The 21,587-nt window shown below is 40.5% G+C and overlaps 1 protein-coding gene across 3 annotated transcripts in view; it reads left to right on the plus strand.

The window, feature by feature from the left end:
- The window catches only part of gabbr2 (gamma-aminobutyric acid (GABA) B receptor, 2), a 150,770-nt gene that overhangs the window by 39,719 nt on the left and 89,464 nt on the right, over positions 1-21,587 (plus strand). For all 3 annotated transcript variants that reach the window (XM_068575080.1, XM_068575079.1, XM_068575081.1), the window contains exon 2: positions 5,060-5,197. In XM_068575080.1, the coding sequence (XP_068431181.1) occupies positions 5,060-5,197 (138 nt within the window). The remainder of the gene's footprint in view (positions 1-5,059; positions 5,198-21,587) is intronic.

Here is a 21,587-nt window from a genome sequence, read left to right on the forward strand (position 1 = left end):
CATAACTGCTATGCATTTTTCCTCAGTGAAGCATTACAACTAACATTTACTGACTAATTCTAAAACAAATATAGCCAACGGTGGAAGTTGCTTGCGGTAGGTTTTGTTAATTGGATCAACTGAAGTAACGTTGTTATCGCACACATCGTGTCCAAACGTACAGCTCTATTTTACACACAGTATACAACTGTGGGTGAATGACGACACGTTTTCTTAATAGATGAGGCAACAACATGTACACATCCAATCTTAACCAGTAATAATATTTTCTGTGTTGACATTCATGTGGATTTTGTCCTCAGTAATCACCTGTGCTGTTGGTCCTGTCATGAATAAATGTGTGAAGAGCAGATTGCTTCTGACATCAGATCCGACTCTCCTGTTTCCCTCTCTCTGTTCTCTCTCTCTCTCTCTCTCTCTCTCTCTCTCTCTCTCTCTCTCTCTCTCTCTCTCTCTCTCTCTCTCTCTCTCTCTCTCGTATGTATTTGAGTACACGTGCATGTATGTGCGTGCTTGAGAGCAATATTGAGCCTCAGGTTGCCGATTTGGGTGCAGTAATTTGCCATTAGACGAGGGACAGGTGCAGCTGCCTGTGTTTGCAGCGCTAACAAGGCATTTCATCATGGTTAGCGCCAGTCTGGTGCTCTGATCGGCTTTTGTTCTTGTCACCGTATCACACACATGTACACGCTCAAACACACACACATATGTACACAGACGCACTCTAGTGGTCTCAACATGTTGTTCTACATATAGTGCGGGTTAGAATGGGAGATTTGGGTTCAGAAACCCACATTACCTTGATAGACTTGTGGTTCATTCAGGTTGTTTTGTGGCTGACGCTGCAGGAAATACATGTTTGTTTACCTCAAGAAATGTTATTAAAATATAAGTAACTGTCAACTCGTGTCTGGGTTTTAGTAATTGGTAAGCCTAGAAAAATGATTTCCCCAAGAAATATGATTTTACTTTTTTGATTCTTTTAAGAATAATTTCTACTCCATTGTTTCATGTTCATTCAGACGAGCTTAATATATAAAGTCTATCTGATGGAAGAACATGTTTTATCTACTCTAGTGGTTAAATTTGAGAAAACTAAAAGATTTTGGATGGGTTTTAATCCTTTGAAGTGAATTGTTATTGCTGGGATGTTTCCCAGTTAAGTTATTTTTTCTAAAAAGCAGCATTTATCCATGTTGACCTTTAAAGATGTTCTGTTTTGCAAGACCTTACAGAATTTTGATTAAGAATATATAATGAATGCATATTATTACAATGGAATATGAGATAATTCATGCGCAGCTGTTTCCTCACATTTTGCCTAATTGAGTGTGATTTATCAGCAGCACAATAACAGTAGCCTAATGCACAATGATAAATCAATAGGGATGAATTTTAGCAATTTTGTGTAAAGGTCAGAGTGAAGGAAATGCAATAGAGACAATGGATTGAGGGGCATTTTAAATAAACTCCTCTTTGGCCAGCTGTCCCGTTGGTTATAGTCTCTAAATGGGGAGGATGGTGCAAACTCACTGCACTGCACTGCAGGCTGAATATTGTAACAAGTATCTCCGCTCATAAATCCAGCAACTGAAGTAAAACTCGATTTAGTTTCCATTGTGCATATGAGCTGCAAGATATCATGCTGTGGTCACCCAAAAAGTACATTTTCTGTTTACGGATTTCCAACATTAGAAACGGCTTTATACAAGGTTCTCCCGCCATCAGCCCTCGCGCACGCGCGCACGCACACCTTCCTTGGCTGTCTCCCAAGGCGGTCAAACAGATTACTACGGGTGTTAACCCCATCGATCTGCTCCAAATGGCCTCCAAATGCCAGGAATTAGATTTCCGACTGGGGAAGAGGGAAATAAAATGCTGTAGTATTTCTTGCTGTTCAACTTGGGAGTTGAGTGCTGTTATGCCTTCCTCAATGTGCCAGTTCCTTGTTCCTTGTGTTTTTCAGGATAGTTATATTTGTCTCCCTTTTCTACCTTGTTTTCAGCATATGTCTTGGAGAAAATTGGGATGTAAGATACAGCCTGTGTCAACCTTCCTGTGACTTGGCATGAAGGTCACAGTACTGAGAGACTCATTTACTTCTCCTTCTATTCATAAATTGACAAAAGATCTTAAGATTCAAATTCTAATTGATAAAAGATAGCCTTAGATTTTGATATTAAAATAGTCTTTCCATATTTGCAGGGCACCATGCAGTTACTGAGCATCACAAAGAGCCACTGAACCCAATCTCAGTCAAGACTTACTCCATTGTGGTGTCATAATGGAGGACAGGTCTATAACACTGGTTGGCTTGGCTTCATTAGTGCACACTTAATGTCCAGATAATACATCTTCACTCCAGTCTTTCAACTACTTGTTTCTGCCCCTTCCTCCCGCCATTGGCTTCGTTACCCTTATGTCTCTTTCCTCTTCTTGTCCCATTATACCCCGTTGTCTCTCGCGCATCGGTCTTGCTTTGTCTATCCGGCATCAAGCTTTACAGTGATTCCATAGCTGAATAAGTATTGATTAAAGTCTGACTGGCCGTGCTACTTAATGAGAGGCTAAATATAACCATAGCTACAGCGGCCCTGCCGCGGCCTCCTCCTCCCTCAACTAGCGCACAAAGTGTGGATAGTCACACTGTTGGCATGACAACACACCGGTCAAGGCTGTGTGAGCAGTCGCAACAGATTTTGTGCATGTGTGCCCGGCAAAAGTAGGAGAAGATGAATGAAGCAGGGGGGATGAACAGAGAACAAAAGAAAAAAGGAACAAGATTGCTTTTTTCTTTTATTTTTAGCTTTACTTGAAGCTGCTTTGCTATTTTACTTTCCCCTTCTGAATCCATTCTTCCACAAAAAGGCTGGAGGAGCTCATTTAGTCGATTTTCCATTATATACGGTCCCTTCAGATGAGCGATTCCATACTAATGTGAGAATATTACATATGCGATGAGAGCTGAAGCAATTTGTTGCTGAAACTATGAATAGTTTAAGTATTTTATTGAACAAAAATGCCACTTTTTTTTACTTCCAGTTCCTTAATAAAGGAAAAATACATTTGCTGCTTTTCTTTTGTCCATTAACACTGAGGCTGTTCAGGTTCTGTTTGTTGGACAAAACAAACAATCTGAAGATTTGGCCTTGGGTTTGAGGACATTGTGATGATTAATCTATAATGAAAACAATGGTTTGTTGTAGCTTGTTACTGTATCTGACCCCATCCCCTGGTTACACATGCTGTAAAACACTTAGATTTGCTAAAGACTGAGAGAGGAACATAACCATTCATTACATCTACACTCACACATATACTACACTCTATGTAATAAATCAGCCTAAACCTGCAATATCACCAATCTCTATTGTACTTACAACTTTAGTTACCCACATTTCTCCTCTGTTCCATTGGAAACAAATGAGAGTCAAATTCCTCCAAACCTCCTCGTTACGACTGGAGAGAAATGAATGATACGAGTACGGAAATGATATATCTTCTTTAAAAGCCTGCTGTTTTATTTAGCCGTGTGGCCAGGATAAGGAATCTCAGTCTGATGACTCGGACTGTGGAGTGGTTAGTGCGATGCAGAAGGATTGCTGTAGCGGCTCAAAGTACGACTTCCACGGTTGTCGATGTCCTCTTTCTCGATCCTCCTCCTCCTCTCAAAACAATGGACATGCTGAGAGGACACAAGATGAAAAGATGTGTCAAGGCTGCAGCAGTGCTACCTGCCATCCTAATAAAGTTACCAACAGATCACAACCTACAGTAAACCCTACATCTCTGGTTAGGAGTCCACATTTGATTTTGATTTTTTTTCCATCTGCGCTGCAAACGGCCGGCTGTGCTGTTGTTCAGTGGAAAATCTCATCCAGTTGCCGACTGATGGCTAACAAGGTCAAACAACTCTTGAGATGAGATGGAGTGTGTCAGAAAGCGCACACGCACACATCACCTGCCATTCAGTCAGTCAGTCCATCTACCTGCACACCGGACCCACACACAGGAACACATCCTGAATCAAGTGGCAATAATAAAGAAAACTGAGAGAGGAGGGAGGGCGGAGGGGGGGGGGGGGGGGGGTTGTTTACTGCTGATGGGATTATCATTACAAACTGTGCAAATCAGAGATTCGCAACAAAACCTGTTAGCCAGATCATGTAGCAATCAATAGGAAACTACACAGTTTTTTTTTCTTCTCTCTTTCTTTCATTACGCTCTCTCTCTCTCTCTCTCTCTCTCTCTCTCTCTCTCTCTCTCTCTCTCTCTCTCTCTCTCTCTCTCTCTTTTGCACTCTCTTCCGGTTGCTATAGTGATGTGAAATGGTTGCGTTTCGCAGCAATGGATCCGAGCTCACACTACCTGTGAGATGCATCGTTTTACATGATGGTCTCAACACACGCACACACACACACACACACACACACACACACACACACACACACACACACACACACACACACACACACACGCGCACACACACACACACACACACACACACACACACACACACACACACACACACACACACACACACACACACACACAAGGCTGCATTTACTTCATGGTGGTATATGCCACAGCACTGTAATCATTTGAATGCTATTTGAATGTCACATTGTTTTTCGTAGTGTACATTACAATAACCCGACACTAGTCAATCCACTGCTTTTGTGGTCACAGCATGTTGGAGTATAATGACTTTGTGTACAGTTTATCTTGTACAGTTTGTAATTATTGATTCATTGATTCACAGATTAAGGTATTGCGCTACTTCTTTGAATAATTCCTCAAACTATCTTACTCATTCTATCAACAAAAAACAACAGAAAACATCTATGCATGGTCTTTTAATTACATGTGTTGGTATGTTTAGTTTTGGGATGGAGATACAATTTGCAAAGTGGAACAAACATTTTGATTTTCTTTTTGTAATTTCCTTTTTCCTGTTTTTTACAATAAACTAATTCAAATGTCTCTTCTTTCTTTTTCTTGTGTCTCTTTCCCCCCCATGTATCCCCGCTCCCCCCTCACCACTTCACCGCGTCTGTAGTGTGACAACGCCAAGGGGCTGAGGGCCTTCTTTGATGCCATATGCTACGGACCCAAACACCTGATGATCTTCGGTGGAGTCTGCCCCTCTGTGACCTCCATCATCGCAGAGTCCCTGGAGGGCTGGAATCTGGTGCAGGTAGGGTTTGTACTGTATATTGTGTCATGCATTGGTGTGTGTTTGTGTGCATGTGGTTTATTACATGTACCGTATGAACACTGTTCTGTTTTTTGTGTTAGTATCAGAGCACCTAGAGTTTCCTAAAAAACCTTGTGCCTTTGAAATTGCAGTGTGCAGAAAAGTTCCTGGCATTTCAAAGGGGTTGCAACTCATGGCTTAATCCGTCATTAACCTTGCCAGGGTGAATGTCTAATTGCCAATGTTCTAATCCGTAGAATCCTCCCTCATTTTACGATCAGACACAGAGTCAACCCATTGTAGCACGAGAAGGTCCGTTTTTGAAAAAATAAACCTCAACTTCCGACATGCAGTTGGACTTGTATTTCAAGGAAAACACAGATTCTCAAATTATAAAGGCGTCTCCTCACAAACGCTGTCTCACATGATCTAGCAGAAAATATGTTTTTGGGGTGTTGAGCTAATCAAGGTTTTACGACCAGTCAATGTTAATTACCTGCTAGACATTCACATAATAGATTTTACCACTCAATTATACTCTTGCTTGCTAAATGGCTGCCATTTTGCTGCCATTAAATTAGTAGAGCTTTATAATTGCTCACTGTATGCAAACACTGTAAACTTTTGACCCCCTGAGTTATTGCGCAGAGTTCTTTCCACTTAGACTGTGTACTGTTCTGCAGTACCAAAGAGGGGAAATACTTCCTTCCAACGAATACATTTCATTTGCTGCGAACCAACACAGGTTATCGGACACAGATAAGAAGTGATTGAAGCTCGGGCTCGGAAGAGATAGCAAAATTCAAGAGGCTGCATTTTGAACTAAATGTCACATTACATGGCACATTTCTATACACACTTGCAATTACTGTGAATCTGCTGCTTTTCATGTTCCTTTGTGCTCGCTCGTCTCGTCAGGGTCACTCAAAAGTGATAAGATCGGCATGATGAGGGAATGAAAGGAGGAGCCATTTTTTTGTTTCTGTGTTCACGTCCTTTCAGTGGTAATGATATCAGTCGAGAAAGAGGGGTTCAAGCCACTGTTGATTCAGTGTTCTCAGGTATTTGTCTGTGTGGGTGACGTGCAAGTGTGTGTATTTGTTCGTGTGGAGGCTCTTCTCTCTATTTATTGGCTTGTTCGTCAGTGATTACCTGTGAGAAGTGCACTAGCAATCTTCTGCTCTACAGAACACTCTGCCTGGTACAATGTGTTCTCCAGAGCACTTTAACCAACAAGGCTCATTTCACTATTAGTACACAGGCAGACCAATCCTAAATACACATTCTATCGCTGTCTGAATACCTGTCAGCAAGTGATTGAGGGAAAACATGGCTAAGGAAACACAGGAATGTACCTATGTTGAAAGGAGATGACACATGTAGTCAGAAGCCAGGGACATGGTTGTTGCTGTTGCCAAAATTAACTAAACATATTTTCTTTTCGACCAACAATCATGTAATTGCTCGGGCAATCTAAAGATATTTATTCATCAGTTAACTGTCCAGCACAATGTTGATTCATGTACTTTTAAAACGGGTGTATTTGTAGTCATCATATTAGATCTAAGTGAACAAGTTTACCATTACTTGTGTGTGCATGTATGTTGTGTGCATGTATGTTGTGATATATCAGGTGTGGGGTTAGGTTACTGTTTTGTCTGTAACACAAAATGTCCTTGCAAACATGAGCAACATTTTCATCAGAGTATGACTCACCGAGCACCTATAATGTGCACAGGAGAGCTGCAGAAAGGCACGGCGGTGGATGTAAACAACACACAAGATAGCTATTGGTTGTTCTATGGAGCATACATGCGTAGTAAGTTGGCACCTGTGTGTTTAGCTATCATGTACTTATCAAGCTGGTCCTTGCACCTGCCAGCTAGATTCTTGGCCTGAGTCTCTCTGCCTCATCTCTTAGCCCATTGACTTTCATGAGTTCCTATTAAACGTGTGTTCGATTATATCTTGTGTGAGACGGACAAAAAGTGAGACATTGCTCCTGCTGAAATAATGCATTAAAGAGATGGACTGAGAGGAAGGGCATGGGAAGAGACATCCAACCAGGGAGAGCCTGCAACATTTAGTGAGCCACATCGGTGATAATCTGTTTTTAAATCTTTGACTTCTGTCACCCTGTATATTTATTACCCAGCCCTGGAACATTATATGCAAGACTTCAGTTGGCATGTAGCGAAATAGAACATTTTTTATGGTGATTTTATGGCCAGGTTTAACAAGCTCATCATTTCGACATCAAAACAAGGATCTCCCTGATAATATCTACAGTAGAGACAGCTGAGAGAACAACCACTCCTGGAAAAAGGTTAATCATACGCCCATAAAAAAAATTGCTTTCAATTAGTGTTGATGCTTAATGAAGTCAGCATTGAAAGGCTCAACAAAAATAAACTCCCATTGCATACCTGTTCTTTATTCTCTATGCAGACTCACATTTACCAGGTTTCATCAGGCCTATATCAGTGTGACGCAGCACAATGCCTGCAACATGCACAATGCCTGCAACATGCACAATGCTTGCAACATGCACATTGCCTGCAACATGCACATTGCCTGCAACCTGCACATTGCCTGCAACATGCACAATGCCTGCAACATGCACAATGTGTGCAACATGCACAGTACTTCACAAGCTAAGCTTCATTTGCCAGCAGTAAATTGTGAGGCTCTGTGTACCTACGGATTGATCTGTTTGTGACACTTTCTGATTCTGACTCATGTCTTGTGATGCGGTTGAAGTGGCTCGTTTGTCAACCTCCTTCCCCGAGCAGCTCTGCTTTGCTCTGTACTTACAGTCACATTTTGTAATACATTGCTGTATGTGTGCTAAAATGACTGCCCAGCAAATTAAAATGGTGGATAAGAATGCTACCAGGGCCATTGGACAGATGGCGAGGAGTGGATTGAGGGAAGGATGGAGGAATAGATACACAGGGACAGTCATGGACTGTAATAGCACAACATTGAAATTCAAAGAAATGGGGCAGGACGCAGCTGTGTTTGTGAGCTGCCATCACTCACAAACGCCACTGATTGCTGTGGTTTTATTTCCGCAAGACAATGAGTGTTAAAGCCATCCTCTTGGCTGCCATCTTGGTCTGTGATTAATCTTGTGTTCTCCTCAACATGATATTATATAATTCCAGAAAGCATTTGGCGAGCTGTTTAAATACTTTCTGGCACAGATATCTGTTCCCAGTCAACATGCTTCACTCACTTTACTCTTTTTTCTTAACCTGCGAGAGGTCCTTTTCTCTCCACAGCAGTGGGGTCTTTTTCCCTTAAATGGCTCATTGAGTGCCAAGAAATAGCCACAACCCTCTCCGCCAGTCGCTTGCCCGCTCTCACTCACCAATTAGACCTAACATGGCTGTCCATTTTCAGCTATATTGAGTGTGTAATGAAACATTATGCTTCCCGATCAGTGTTTTTTCTACAAAATTGCTTATTTGTAGACAATTTGAAGAAGCCAGGTTTCAATGTGTTTTCCCCGCAGTTAGAACAATACGTAAAGGAGGCAAATATTTATCTTTCGCTTTTGAGTTTAAATGGAAAAATGAGTAAAGATGACTTTCAAAGACTTTATTTTGACTGGAAAATCAGCATCCTCTGTTTACTTATGTGTCAGAGTTGAGCTATGTGGAGGTGTCCTGTGCCTCAATGTAGAGCTTGTAAAACCTCTGAATCCTTTATCTTTTAAGAACACTGAATAATGAAGTCAGAGGGAGGAAAAGGTGGATGTGTCCTCTCATTGTTGTCAAGACTTGGACATAGAGCTAATGTTTACCTGTATGTGAAGCCCATTTTTCTTCGGCACTTTCTGTATTGATTGTCAGTGCTTCATTAAAACAAACAATTTAGGCACAGCACAGTTGTATCCTTGGCTCTTTGACGTGCGGCATTCTCTTTTTTTGAAGCCTCCACCAACTCTTCAGGGTCTTCTTTTTTTCTCCAATTTTCTTTCTCTCACTCTCCCTGAGTGCTACACTGGATGCTTCAATAAAACATGTGATGCCGAGCTCTGCAGTATTCTGCCTCACTTACGTCAAATCCTCCCGTGTACCCTATCAATATTTCATGACTTTGAAAGTTTAAGCTAAAATCTCAGAATTTAAGGACGGTGTGAGCATCACAACAGATCATCATTTACCAACATTATGAGTAAAGGTAAAGTTCACCCTATTGTGCGCTGTGCTGTTTTTTTTCTCTGTGGGCAACTACAAGTTATATAAACTGTCCTCCTAAGGTTGGTAGACTCCCCCAAACCATAATATTTATGTTTGCAGCGCAATGGATGGATTTCAGACTCTCTCTGTCTCTGTCTCTGTCTGTCTCTGTCTCTGTCTGTCTCTGTCTCTCTCTCTCTCTCTCTCTCTCTCTCTCTCTCTCTCTCTCTCTCTCTCTCTCTCTCTCTCCCTCTCTCTCTCTCTCTCTCTCTCTCTCACTCTGTCTCAGTCTTTTTCTCTATTTCTCTCTCATCGTGTGTCACTTGGGACAGGATAGGGGGAAAACACAGGATGCATAAGAAAGGCAATTAGACCCGATTTTCATACCGGCTCCAAGCTTCTATTCAGGACCCAGGGGGAACAGGAAGAAGTGTCCCTCACGCTACATAAAGCTGTCCTACTCTGGATTAATGTTGTTTCACAATCTGGATTGAGGTGCTTATTGCCAGCATCCTTTATACAGGTGTGACTGCGAATGAAGTGAAACTAGTGTTGATATTGAAATGTTGATATTTGAAGCAAATGAGCCTGCTGAAGAGATGTAAAAATATGAAGACTTTCTCTTCAAGACAATCATTTCTCATTGAGTCTATTAAAATGTTTCTTTTTTGTATCACTGGAGGCAAAATGAGGCAGACAGAGAATATGAATTATATGCTATGCTGTGCATTATCATACTTTTTTAGTGGTGAATGCCACTGCAGAAGGCAACATGTGTTGTAAATTGGAGCTCACGCACAATGTCGTACCTATTCGCAGTGCCACATGCGCACCATTTGACAGGAAACATAGTAATTAGCTAATTAGTTGAATGCAACCCTTTAATGGGTTGTAACTGTTGGTGTCACACATTGCTAGTTCCACTATGCTAGTTCATAGGCAGTCATAAGAACAAGAGCTTTGAAAGAACATCTTTTCTTTTTCCGTTTTTCTCAGGAAGTAGGAACAACAAATTGAAGCAGTTTCTCATTCTTTCGTCTTTAGCACTGACACATCTCTGTAACACCAAGGTCTATGAGACATATTCAGAAGGAATACAAGATAAATGTATGCTGAATCTCACCCATGCATTCAACTACTATCACTCCCCCAGTACTTTTCTTAAGGAGGAAAAAATAAAATAAAATAAATGCGTCATCCTCACGGCACTAATGATGGTGCAGGACCTGCCAGCAACAATAAACAAGCTATACACATTAATAGTTCAAGCCTGTTTTTGATGATTCGCACAGGGACTTTACCGTACATACACATCTGGTGAAAACTGTTTTTCGTGCCCCCCAAATCCTAGTTCTTTTCCCATTTCTCTCCCTTCTCTTTTGGGGTTTCCATGCTTTGATATTCCTTATTTAGGTCATAGAGTCCATAGCACTTTGAAGAGCTAGCTGGGCATATTCAACTTTTAGTTATAAGATAAAAATACAGCTTTTAATAAGAACATCCTATAAGAGAAAACGTGTAAAGAACCAGCACAAAATAAATGATTTGGAGGCATAATGTAGAGAAAAATAGAAATGAAGGAGTAAAAGATGAGGTAAAACAAACATGATTTAAGGAATAGGATAAGACTGATGAGGAAAGTCAGACCAGTGTTCCTCTCCACAGCTCCAGGATGTAAGGGATGCACAAAATGTCACATCAGTGTGCAAATGAAGGAGCTCCACTCAAATAACACAAATCACCGAAGAAAAAGTATGCTTGAATATAAAGAAGAGAAGAAGAAAAAAAAGGTGTAACTTGTGGAGTGGTTGTGTGGTTGACTTAAATCATAATATATATATATATATATATATATATATATATATATATATATATATATATATATATATATATATATATATAATTTGTGTTCTACTTCTTGGGCAGCTTTCGGAGGATTCTTTGAAACAATATAAAAAACAAGGGCGGACTCTCTGAGCAATCTGACATCAAAGAGGACCCGACTCCATTACGAGCCATTAAAACCATAACGGCTGCTTGGAAAGAGTGAAGCTTAGACGATCAATAAAGGGCAGTTTAACTGTCTGACACAGCTCACTAATATTTGAAACATCAACTGCCGTTCAGAGAGAAAAAGACAAGAGAGATGGAAGATGAAAACCGACTAGTGGGTTAGAGAGAGGAAATGGAAAGAGAGAGAGAGAGAGAGAGAGAGAGAGAGAGAGAGAGAGAGAGAGAGAGAGAGAGAGAGAGAGACTCTTGAGATCATTAGAGTGCTTTCCAGCCTCCTTCCCTGCTGTACAGTATACATATACAGTAATACAATAACTTCATTTCCACAGTAGATCGGCCGATAGGATGATACAAATCCTACACACACTTATGTATAAACACACACTGACACACTATGAAACCACACAGGAGGATAAGCATCATGCTACTAGCGCTAGAGAACTAAAATACAGGATGCTTAAGAAAGGCAATTAGGCCCGAATTTCATACCGGCTCTAAGCTAAAAAGAACATTTTCTATCATTCACAGCAATTCCAGAATCATACTTTTTTATGTATTTACTGCTAAATGTAATGCAGTACAGAACAATTACGCTCATCTGTGCATCTGATGGCTGTTTTACCTTAATTATGCTAACTACACTGCCTGAACTGTTTACTTTATCAAATTGTCTTCATCTTAAAACTGATCAAAGTGTAAGAAAACACCAGATCCAGGCAGAAAGGCTTGAACACTCTCTCCACCTCCTTACTTGATTAAATTCCTTTTCCTCTTTGTCACTATTTTCTATCTCTCTTTCCTCCCACACAATCTCTTCTTCTGCTTTATTGAGGCATCAGAATGCGGAAGCGTTAAGCCTCCTTGAGGTTGATACTGAGCTCAACGCTATATTTTCATTCCCTCTTGGTGCAGTCATTCAATACTTATTTCTTTTTACTCCACGGCTGCAAGAAGTGCTGATAAATGATAATGTCTTTCTAGCTTCAGGCAACATCAGCTTAGTCTCTAAAGACTAAGGCTACGTTAACACTGCAGTCAAAAACATCCTTTGTGCATTTGGGACTACGATCTGTTCTTCTGTGTGAACCATACGCCTGCATTTTAGGGATTTCTAGGCTGCCATTTTGAATCCTTGAGTTTGTCATTTTGACCATTATCATCTTGGTTTTTGGCCATTGCCATCTTGTTTTTTTTGCTATCTGAAGTTACACGAGAGGGTGGAAATAAGTAAATCCAATGTTGAAAAGATATATTTAAGCAAAATAAAACTAATTAACTTTCATTAACCCACAAACACATTGGGAAAGGGTTAAACTTGTAAAGACAGAAACAACGGTAACTACCCTGCTTTATCGACTGTTTAGAAATTAAGCCTTAAACGTTGACTTTTGTGCATGCAGGTTGATTCAAGGCCATTAAAAGTGTTCGCACAGCCAAACAAAAAAAATTGATCAGAGAAATAAATCAGAATTCAACATTTTACTTGTGTTTTTGCTCCATTCTACCCTGCCTTTTTACTTCCTATATTGTGACCGGTGGGTAAATTTGAGGTGATTTACAAGACGTGTTTTTCTTTTGAGAGATGGTGAACAGTATGCAAACAGCTCCTCTCCTCTCAAATCACAAATCCCACTCCCAGTTGGTGTCCTCTTTGAACAGCTGTGCCACTCAGACTCAGACTCCAACAGGCAAACAATTGTTCAGATGGATAAATGAACATGCCCATACATGCACAGATGCATGAGCAGAAATGTCCATGCCGGCTGTTGTAGGCTTGCACTAACATTGACATGTTTCTCTCAATCCATGTCAAATCATTTGCTCGCTCTTCTTTTCTTTCTAACCCTCTACTTAACAAAAGGGGTTTTCCTTTTCAAAGGGCCTCAGAAACCCTTGGGCACACAAAACAGAAATTGCTATAATTGGTGAAGACGTGGTGAAGCGTTTGGCGCGAGGAAGTCCCATATTCTAATTATGCTGGCAGAGATAGTGGGTTGTACTTGTTTCGGGAGCAGAAATACATGGGTTGGAAACTGTTTTCATTAATAGTTATAACATGCTTTCTGCTGCATTATGATATGTTTATAGTGTGACATTTGTCCAAAAATGTATCTTTGTTTTGTAGCTGCAGTCGCACATTTACATTTAAATTGGCATCATGATGTGCATATTCAAAATGACTGCGCAGTTTCTACATGTAATATGGAAATGGTTGTTGTCAAATGGAAGCCTTTTAGGTTTTCCATGGTTTCTAACTGGTATCATTACGTTGTTACACAGCAGGCCAATTCTTTATGTTGCTTTCCTTCAAATTAGGTAATAAAGTGTACATAATGTGTATATACATTAAATCTGTCTTTGAAAAAAGAACACATTTAGCGGCGGAGTGAGGTTTTTTTGACTCATAATGTTTTAGAATATTTGCAACACCGCAGCTGCTTATCTTGTGTATTATTAAACAGAACGTGTTTAGGACTAAAATACAAACATGTTGCTTGACAGTATGGTCCCTGAATAGTAAATCTAGTGTGTTCAAGTCACAACACAGTCCACATACACAATTCTCCACTGAAACAGCCACAAAATTGACGCTGTGGACCTACACGACACCATAGAATGATTCGTTGTATGATCAAACAATGCTGTATGATGAGCGTGTGTTCAAAGATAGTTTCAGAACTGAGAGGAAACCAATTGTTGACCATTAAGTTGGATTTGAGCTTGTATTTTCTTCAGCTTTCAGGACACAGCAAGGGTTCACAGATAGCACAAAAGGTATATGACTCACAGTTGGTGAAGTGAGTTTTATATATAAATGTCCTGAGATGCAGGCAGCAAAGCACAGCTCTGTTTAAAATTTTAATTCAAACCTTTTAGTGGTTTGCAAGCAGGAGGGCCTGAGAGACAAACCAGACGGAGCAGCACAGCTAGCTCGTTAGTACAGAGTGGAATGTGTCTGCCCTTGAACCTGTCTGTCTTACTCCCACAAGAACACACACACACACACACACACACACACACACACACACACACACACACACACACACACACACACAACAATACGTACACATACGTCATAATTAAGTATAAATATACACACGGAGTCACATACGATTGCCTGCAGATAGACCCATGAAGATGCACAAAGACTTTTCCCTTTCAATGATCCACGCATAAGATGAAGCATCTGAAACACACGCACACACGTCCAGGTATACATTCACATTCATCTGACGTTCACTGAGCTCCACAGGTTGGCAGAAGGAAAAGGGTGAAACTGGGGCAGAATGTTCGTGAGGACCGACCAGAGTGTGCATATGGTCGGATCTCTTTGTGCAACAACACACACGCACACACACACACACTCGCACGCACACGGACTAGGTACTGTAGATGCATTCTCACTTGTACCAACCTTTAAATGTATAAATACCCTCGTGGCACTAAAAGCGAGTTTGTGTGTGACGTGTGGAGTGCTGGGTATTCCTACATCCAAATGCATCAGAACTGTTTCTCGTCATACTGACCTCTTTTCAGCTGCGTTTCTTGTCCATATTAGAATTCACTTCAGCTTTTACTAGATAAAACGTGCTATTGTGAGCCATAGTGTAACAATCGCAGATTCCCTTTTGTGTTTAAGAGAGGGTTATATTTTATCTCTTACATGCAACATTTTAAATACATTTGTACAACAGAATTTGAAGTGTGCTCTAAAATAAATGAGTGATAGCTCTCGCCTCCCTTAAGACAGGATACTTCCTAGAACTGACAGGTCGAACTAACCAGTTGTTGAGTTGATCAGAAACAATTGTACATCATCCTACTTTTTAAAAATATTTACATTGTACTCTCAAATGCTTTTTTATGCTGCATATTGATTGCTTCTTTTCTTCATTCAAATCCAATTTTTACACCTTCTCCCACAGTTGAGAGTTAATACCTCATTGACAGATCCAAGTCTTTCTACTTTAACTGATGACAGTGCTTTCATGTCTTACTTGTATGAAATCTGGCATGAAAAACAGGTACACGGGAAGTCCTTCACAGTAAAGAAAAAAAATGATCCAGGAATTTTTTGTCTTCCTAAATGCTGATACAGGATCAAATTCCTTTCATACACCCTGGCTCTTGGCCTTTCAAACCGCTTCCTGTTTTGATTGATAAATCTTCATATTGAAACAAGATCCATCACAGCTAACTCATCTGAATCTACAGTAGGATAAATACGTCGTTCTTTGAGCCAGAAATCAATAGACTGCTCCAAATTTGCAATGATCCTAAATGGATTTATTTAATTAAATGAAGCAGATACTGTTGTGTTTAATCTGAAGGATCACTTTGGAAGGTAAGAAGACGAAGGAAGTTTGTGAGATGTGGGATTTCATTGGCCATGTTACTTGATATTTACCGCTCAGTAGGTTAAGGCCAGGGGGGGTCAACGCTCCCTGTGGTGGATTGCAGTGCATTTTTAAAGATACAGGACAGACTTACCAGCAGGACGCCAGCTGCCTCCCTCAGTGTTAGGAAACGCACATAAGCACACCAGCATTGACCTTAAGCTCCAATAAACACCATTAAATATGAATAAGGACATAATTGAAAGTAACCACTGGCACTTTCTTCTTTTTTCACACTCAGACACACACACACACACGCACACACACACACACACACATACACACACACACACACACACACACACACACACTAGAAGATCCAGAGCCAACCTCACAGTATCGTGGTTTACTATGTGGTCCATAATAATCTTGACATTTTCTGTGGTCTCATTAAGGCCCTCTACAGAAACCACACAGAGGTTGAGTCTTTTATGGTTCATGACAATAAGAAAGCCCAATTCAAAGTTGACATGGTTTACTGACGATGACAATTTATGGTGCAGAGTGATAGCACCAGGAAGTGTGGGAGCCTTACTAAGGACAACATGACAGAGATAAATCATACTGGGCTATCAAAAGACAACAGTAGTTCACTGTTGTGTGTGATTTTTATTTTTTTTTTTGTCGATCGATTGGTTTTCTGACAGACTCCCCTCCCCCCGTCATCCACACCAACCCACCTGCTCCTTGAACTCTCTAACCTGCTTCCATTGATCCGTTTGGCTCAGAGAGATGCAGCGAGCAGGGGGTCTGGATAGATATTTTACTTGGACCGGGAGTTTATCCTGCTGAGGTAAACTTTAATTTCAGACTCTGTTGTGGCATTACTTCCATTTCCCCCACCGGCATGGAACAGTGGGAGTAATCTGCTTAATTGGTATAATTATGGGGTAAGCGGTGAACCCTTGAACACACGCCTTTGCCTTTCTAAACGGATATTTGCAGATTATGGGGTTAAAGTTCTCCTCGTCAGTACTTAGCTATACGTCTCCGGCGTCTTTGGGCTATAATCTGGAGGACATGTTCAACACAGAAAAAACAGATGATCTATTGGCCATTTTTTTTCTTTAACTTACTGATGTATCCTCTAAATAATGTCACACACACACACACACACACACACACACACACACACACACACCCACACACACACACACACACACACACACACACACACATATATCTATATCTATATCTATATATATATATATATATATATATATATATATATATATATATATATATATATATATATATATATATATATATATAAACCCAATGAATTAATAGAAGATCAAAAGAAGAACAGGTTTAAATATACAGTTTGAACTCATTTCAAGCTCACCAATATTCCTCTACTTATTGGGTGTAAAACAAAGAACAAAGGCTTTGGTGTCATCATGCTCATGGGTCTTTCATGTTACTTGTCTGACTGACAGCCCGCCTCAGACCCTGGCCATGTCTCGCTCGCAACCCAGGAGATGGACTTTTTAAAAATGTACAGTCCTCTTTGAGCTAGCCTTTTGAACCCTGCAGGTCTGTGGAAATTGAAAAGTCAGTGAGTAAAGAAGAGAGCTAAGGTGAGATGGAGGAAGTGCCATGAAAGACATGGAGTGAGGTTTTCTGTATATCTGGACAGACTTTACCCCTAAGGCAAGTTCTCGGCTACTTCTCTCTCTCTCTCTCTCTCTCTCTCTCTCTCTCTCTCTCTCTCTCTCTCTCTCTCCCTCTCTCTCTCTCTCTCTCTCTCTTTCTGTTTTTCGCTCTCTTTCCCTCTTCTCTCCCCTCTCCCCCGCTCAATGGAGTGGCCCTCCACAGCACGGGCCAGATGCTATCAGAAGCCATCATTGAAAAATTCAATGTGTGTTGAGGGCAGTTCATTGAAATGAATCCCCAGGCCGGTTCCTGTTTTCTCAGACCTCTCTACACCATATTTCACAGCTGATGCTGTTTCATGGCCACCATTCGAAGAGTAATTGAAAATCCATGGCTGATTGACTCAGACCCTTAGTAATTAATTTTCCTTCAGTTGCAGGGCTCTAAGACTAACCCCCACATCTTTGCTGTGCGGTGGTTCTTGTGCCGTGCTGAGGTAGGAATTACATAGTTTAGGGCAGCTTCCCACTTCAGCTACTCATAGCAGTCATACACACAATATGTTTATACACATATACATATAAATATGTCCGGTGACACATTTTCGGAGCCCTAATAATAGCCACACCAGCAGCCTGGCTCTACGGCAATGTTGGTCTGTAAGTCTGGTAACCACCAGACTTACAGACCAACATTGCCATAAAGCCAGTCAATGTCTGCAACACATCTAAGCAAATATTTAATTGATTGTCATTACATAGATACAGACGTTTATGTTAAGAGTTGTTTTTAATACCAATTTTTTAGAGACAGTGTATTCTCATTATTTTTGGTAAACCCTTAACTGTTACTCTTGTTCCACTTTAGTGGTTCTGGGTGAATTGTCTCAAAAACTAGTACAAGTATTTTCATTATCCTGTCACCCTTAAGATTGTTTAACTTTTCATCTAGCTTCAACATCAATAAAATTTAAAATACGTTTCTATTTACCAAATTCCCTCAACAATCCCCGAAAACCTGCACAATGTTGTCATGTTAGCACTGTCAGTGTAATGTTGACTTTTAGCTAAAACCATTGCTGGAGAGTCTACTACTTGTCTTGTTACAAATAAGGTTCATTTACTTGTGCTGGATACTGACTTTGCTCCAGTTTTCTTCTCTGCGCTACTTCTTTGTCTCTTCTGCTTCGTGTGTAAGAGTAATTATCAAGTAGTGCAAAAAGGACAGATAGTAATACAATGATTTGGGTAGTATAATTTACACACTCAATAAGTGCCTAAACCATGGCTCCCTCCCAGTACAGTTATTTATTCCACTAAACTCTCCAATTCCTCAGTGACTGATAGTGAGCTCAAGGTGCCTTCTGCTCTACGGCCTCTCCATATGGCAACTGAACAGTTGAAGGAGGTAGGATACCTTTTACAGGGTTGGCACTCATCCACCCAGTAAGCAAGTAACAAGCACAACTGAAGGACATTTATGTGAGAACATTGGAATATTTAAGTGTAATTCTAGTAGACCATATATTCTCTGGTGATTACCAAGTTAGAGATAAAATAAGATAAGCTTTGAGCTACAAGTTGTCCACAAGGCTAATTGCCAGAATATTGCTGAATAAGACAATTAAATATGATATTAGATGGTTATATGACATTGATGCAAACAGCATGTAAGTGACCAAATCCACCTGTGTCGTCACTACAAAACCACATTAAAGGAAAGGACATCTATACTGGAAACCAAAGTAGAGTTATAGCAATGACATCTGAGAGTTCAAACAAAGGAAAAGAGAGAGAAATAGTGTGAGACCTAATAGCTTGTCTCACATTGAAGGACCTTGGAACCTGTGTCTTGGAGATGAGTCGCTGATATCTACCCAGCATGCTGAGTGTGGGAACGGGCTGCATCGACACCCGCATCACGTTTGCAGCAGAGAGCTGTATAGCACTATAATCATGGTCAGCTTATAGAAAAGAGAGTGAAAGGCTGAGAGAAAGAGAGAGTTGTATGGCTGGTAACTCCACTGAAGGTCTTCTTCCAAAAAACAATTGTGAGGAAGGAAAGGTATTTTCCTGATTCCCTCCATGTTTTGGTTGATTGTGTCTATTGTCATGATATGTTGATGTGACAATGTCATGGTGTGGGTGTATTTTCACCTTTTGACCTCCATTGTTATATGCATGTTGTCTGTTCACTAGTCAGTGAAAGTGCCAGGGGGCTTCTCTTTTTTTTTTGCGCAAATGCCCATTTCCTTCCACTATCATAACGCTATCATATGTATTTGATTCAGGTAGGGCTGCATGATTATTTGTTAAAAGATTGTGATCTCGATTTAGTCACACATGCAATCACATTTAGATTCTGCCATATCTTTCATTAAGTTGCATATTTAGAATGAGTACTTATAATTTGTCGCTGCTGCGGAATCCACAAATGCACTTTATGGATGACAGACCACTTTGCTTACTCTCAACCAATCAAATTAGCCACAAAGCTATCTGCGAGGTCACGCTGGGTCGCACCAAAGAGTGTCCAATCGTTGATCGCGGTTCAGTGGGAGGCAGACTCAAACCCAGCCTGTAGCTTTTCTAACATGCACCAAGCACTAAGTATGTTAGCTATACCAGAGATGTTATTATGCATTGAATGACTTAACTGTATTCACCTCACACAGTCTGACAGTGGCAACTTCAGAGAATTGTGGTCTTAATACTCGCAAAAAGAAGTTGAACCTTGTTTTGAGCCATTTTCTTCAAAGTTACCAGCTACATTTCTACTGTTTTATAGCCTGTTGACTGACCGTAAAAAAACCTTTGAGGAGTCATTCTCGGTTTTTGATAGTTTCTTTTTGTAGCTCCTGTAGTCCCTGCGTTGCAGAATCTTTTTTTTTTTTTAATGTCAGCCTTACCTTAAGGTTCCTTGTGGGTTAACACAGCAAGTGGAAAACCTGGGTACTGGCTTTTTAGGTTGTGTAAACGTCTGTAGCAGAGGGGAGATGCTAAGTACCCTCCGGCCACACTCCAGGCAGGTCAATGCTGCTTCCACTCCGCTCAAAGCTCCATCGGTCAAACACAAATCCACACAGGATGCAGGTTGGCTCGGCTTAGAGGTGGGTGGGTAAGAATAAAGTAGTATGAAGAGATGCAATTAAGCTGAGAGGGAGGAAACGAAGAAACAAAATGTAGACAGAGACAGGGGAAAAAAAATGTCAGAAACATAACATGCGTAACAAAACGTAACATGCACTGCTGATGGCTGATGCCATCAGCAGTTTGGAAGAGTCTCTCTCATATATATATATATGTATATATATATATATATATATATATATATATATATATATATATATATATATATATATATATATATATATATATATATATATATATATGTATATAGGTTTTATTTCTATGTTCTTTATCAGCCTTTTTGAGACCCTCTCTGCTGTGAAATGGCCTGATGTTCTTCCTAGAGATCATCACAGTTCTTCTGATATAAGAGGGAAACCTACTCACACCCAATATCAGAAACACACAGCAATCAATAACCTTGGGAAGTACTTGTCATCAAAACTACCCAGTTCTGTCAATTCTATTCCCAGCTACAACTACTTTAGCAGTCATTCCAGCTAAATACAGTCCACTCCGTACTCACAAAAATACCCCAATTGGAAAACTAAACACTTTGACCCTGTAGTCATAAATCCAACAGCACATGGCGATCCCCCTATCAGCATGGGCTCAGGCTACATTTTTAAATGTAGCCTGAGAAAAGAAGTCTTTTCTCCTCCCAAACCTTGCCTTTTGCTCAAAGAGGATGCTTGAGAAGAGCGAGCGCGTCAAAAGACAAAGCAATTTGCATGGCAAAGAGGTGTTCTGACAAGCAAGAAGGCGACGGAGTTGTTGCCCAGAGGACTGGATGGCTGTTGAGCAGTGGGGAGGAATCTGCTATTCTCTCTTCTCTCTGGAGAAAGCAGCAAGTGTAGCCTCCCCTGAGGGTGAGAAACGTTGGAAAGCACAGTAATGCACTATGTGAATATCAAATAAAGGTACAAATACAGCAAGAAAGCAGGAAGGAGGAATGAAACTATAGCGGCGGAAGACAGCAGATATATGAAAGTATTTGAGTCATTCTGAACACACCTTTTCTGTTCCGTATGCATGCATGTTGCCTGTGTTCATGGATTTGTAGGACATT

The sequence above is a fragment of the Clinocottus analis genome, unplaced genomic scaffold (assembly GCF_023055335.1).
Source record: "Clinocottus analis isolate CAN_PGR_092001 unplaced genomic scaffold, fCliAna1.0.p SCAF_14, whole genome shotgun sequence".
Lineage (NCBI taxonomy): Eukaryota > Metazoa > Chordata > Actinopteri > Perciformes > Cottidae > Clinocottus > Clinocottus analis.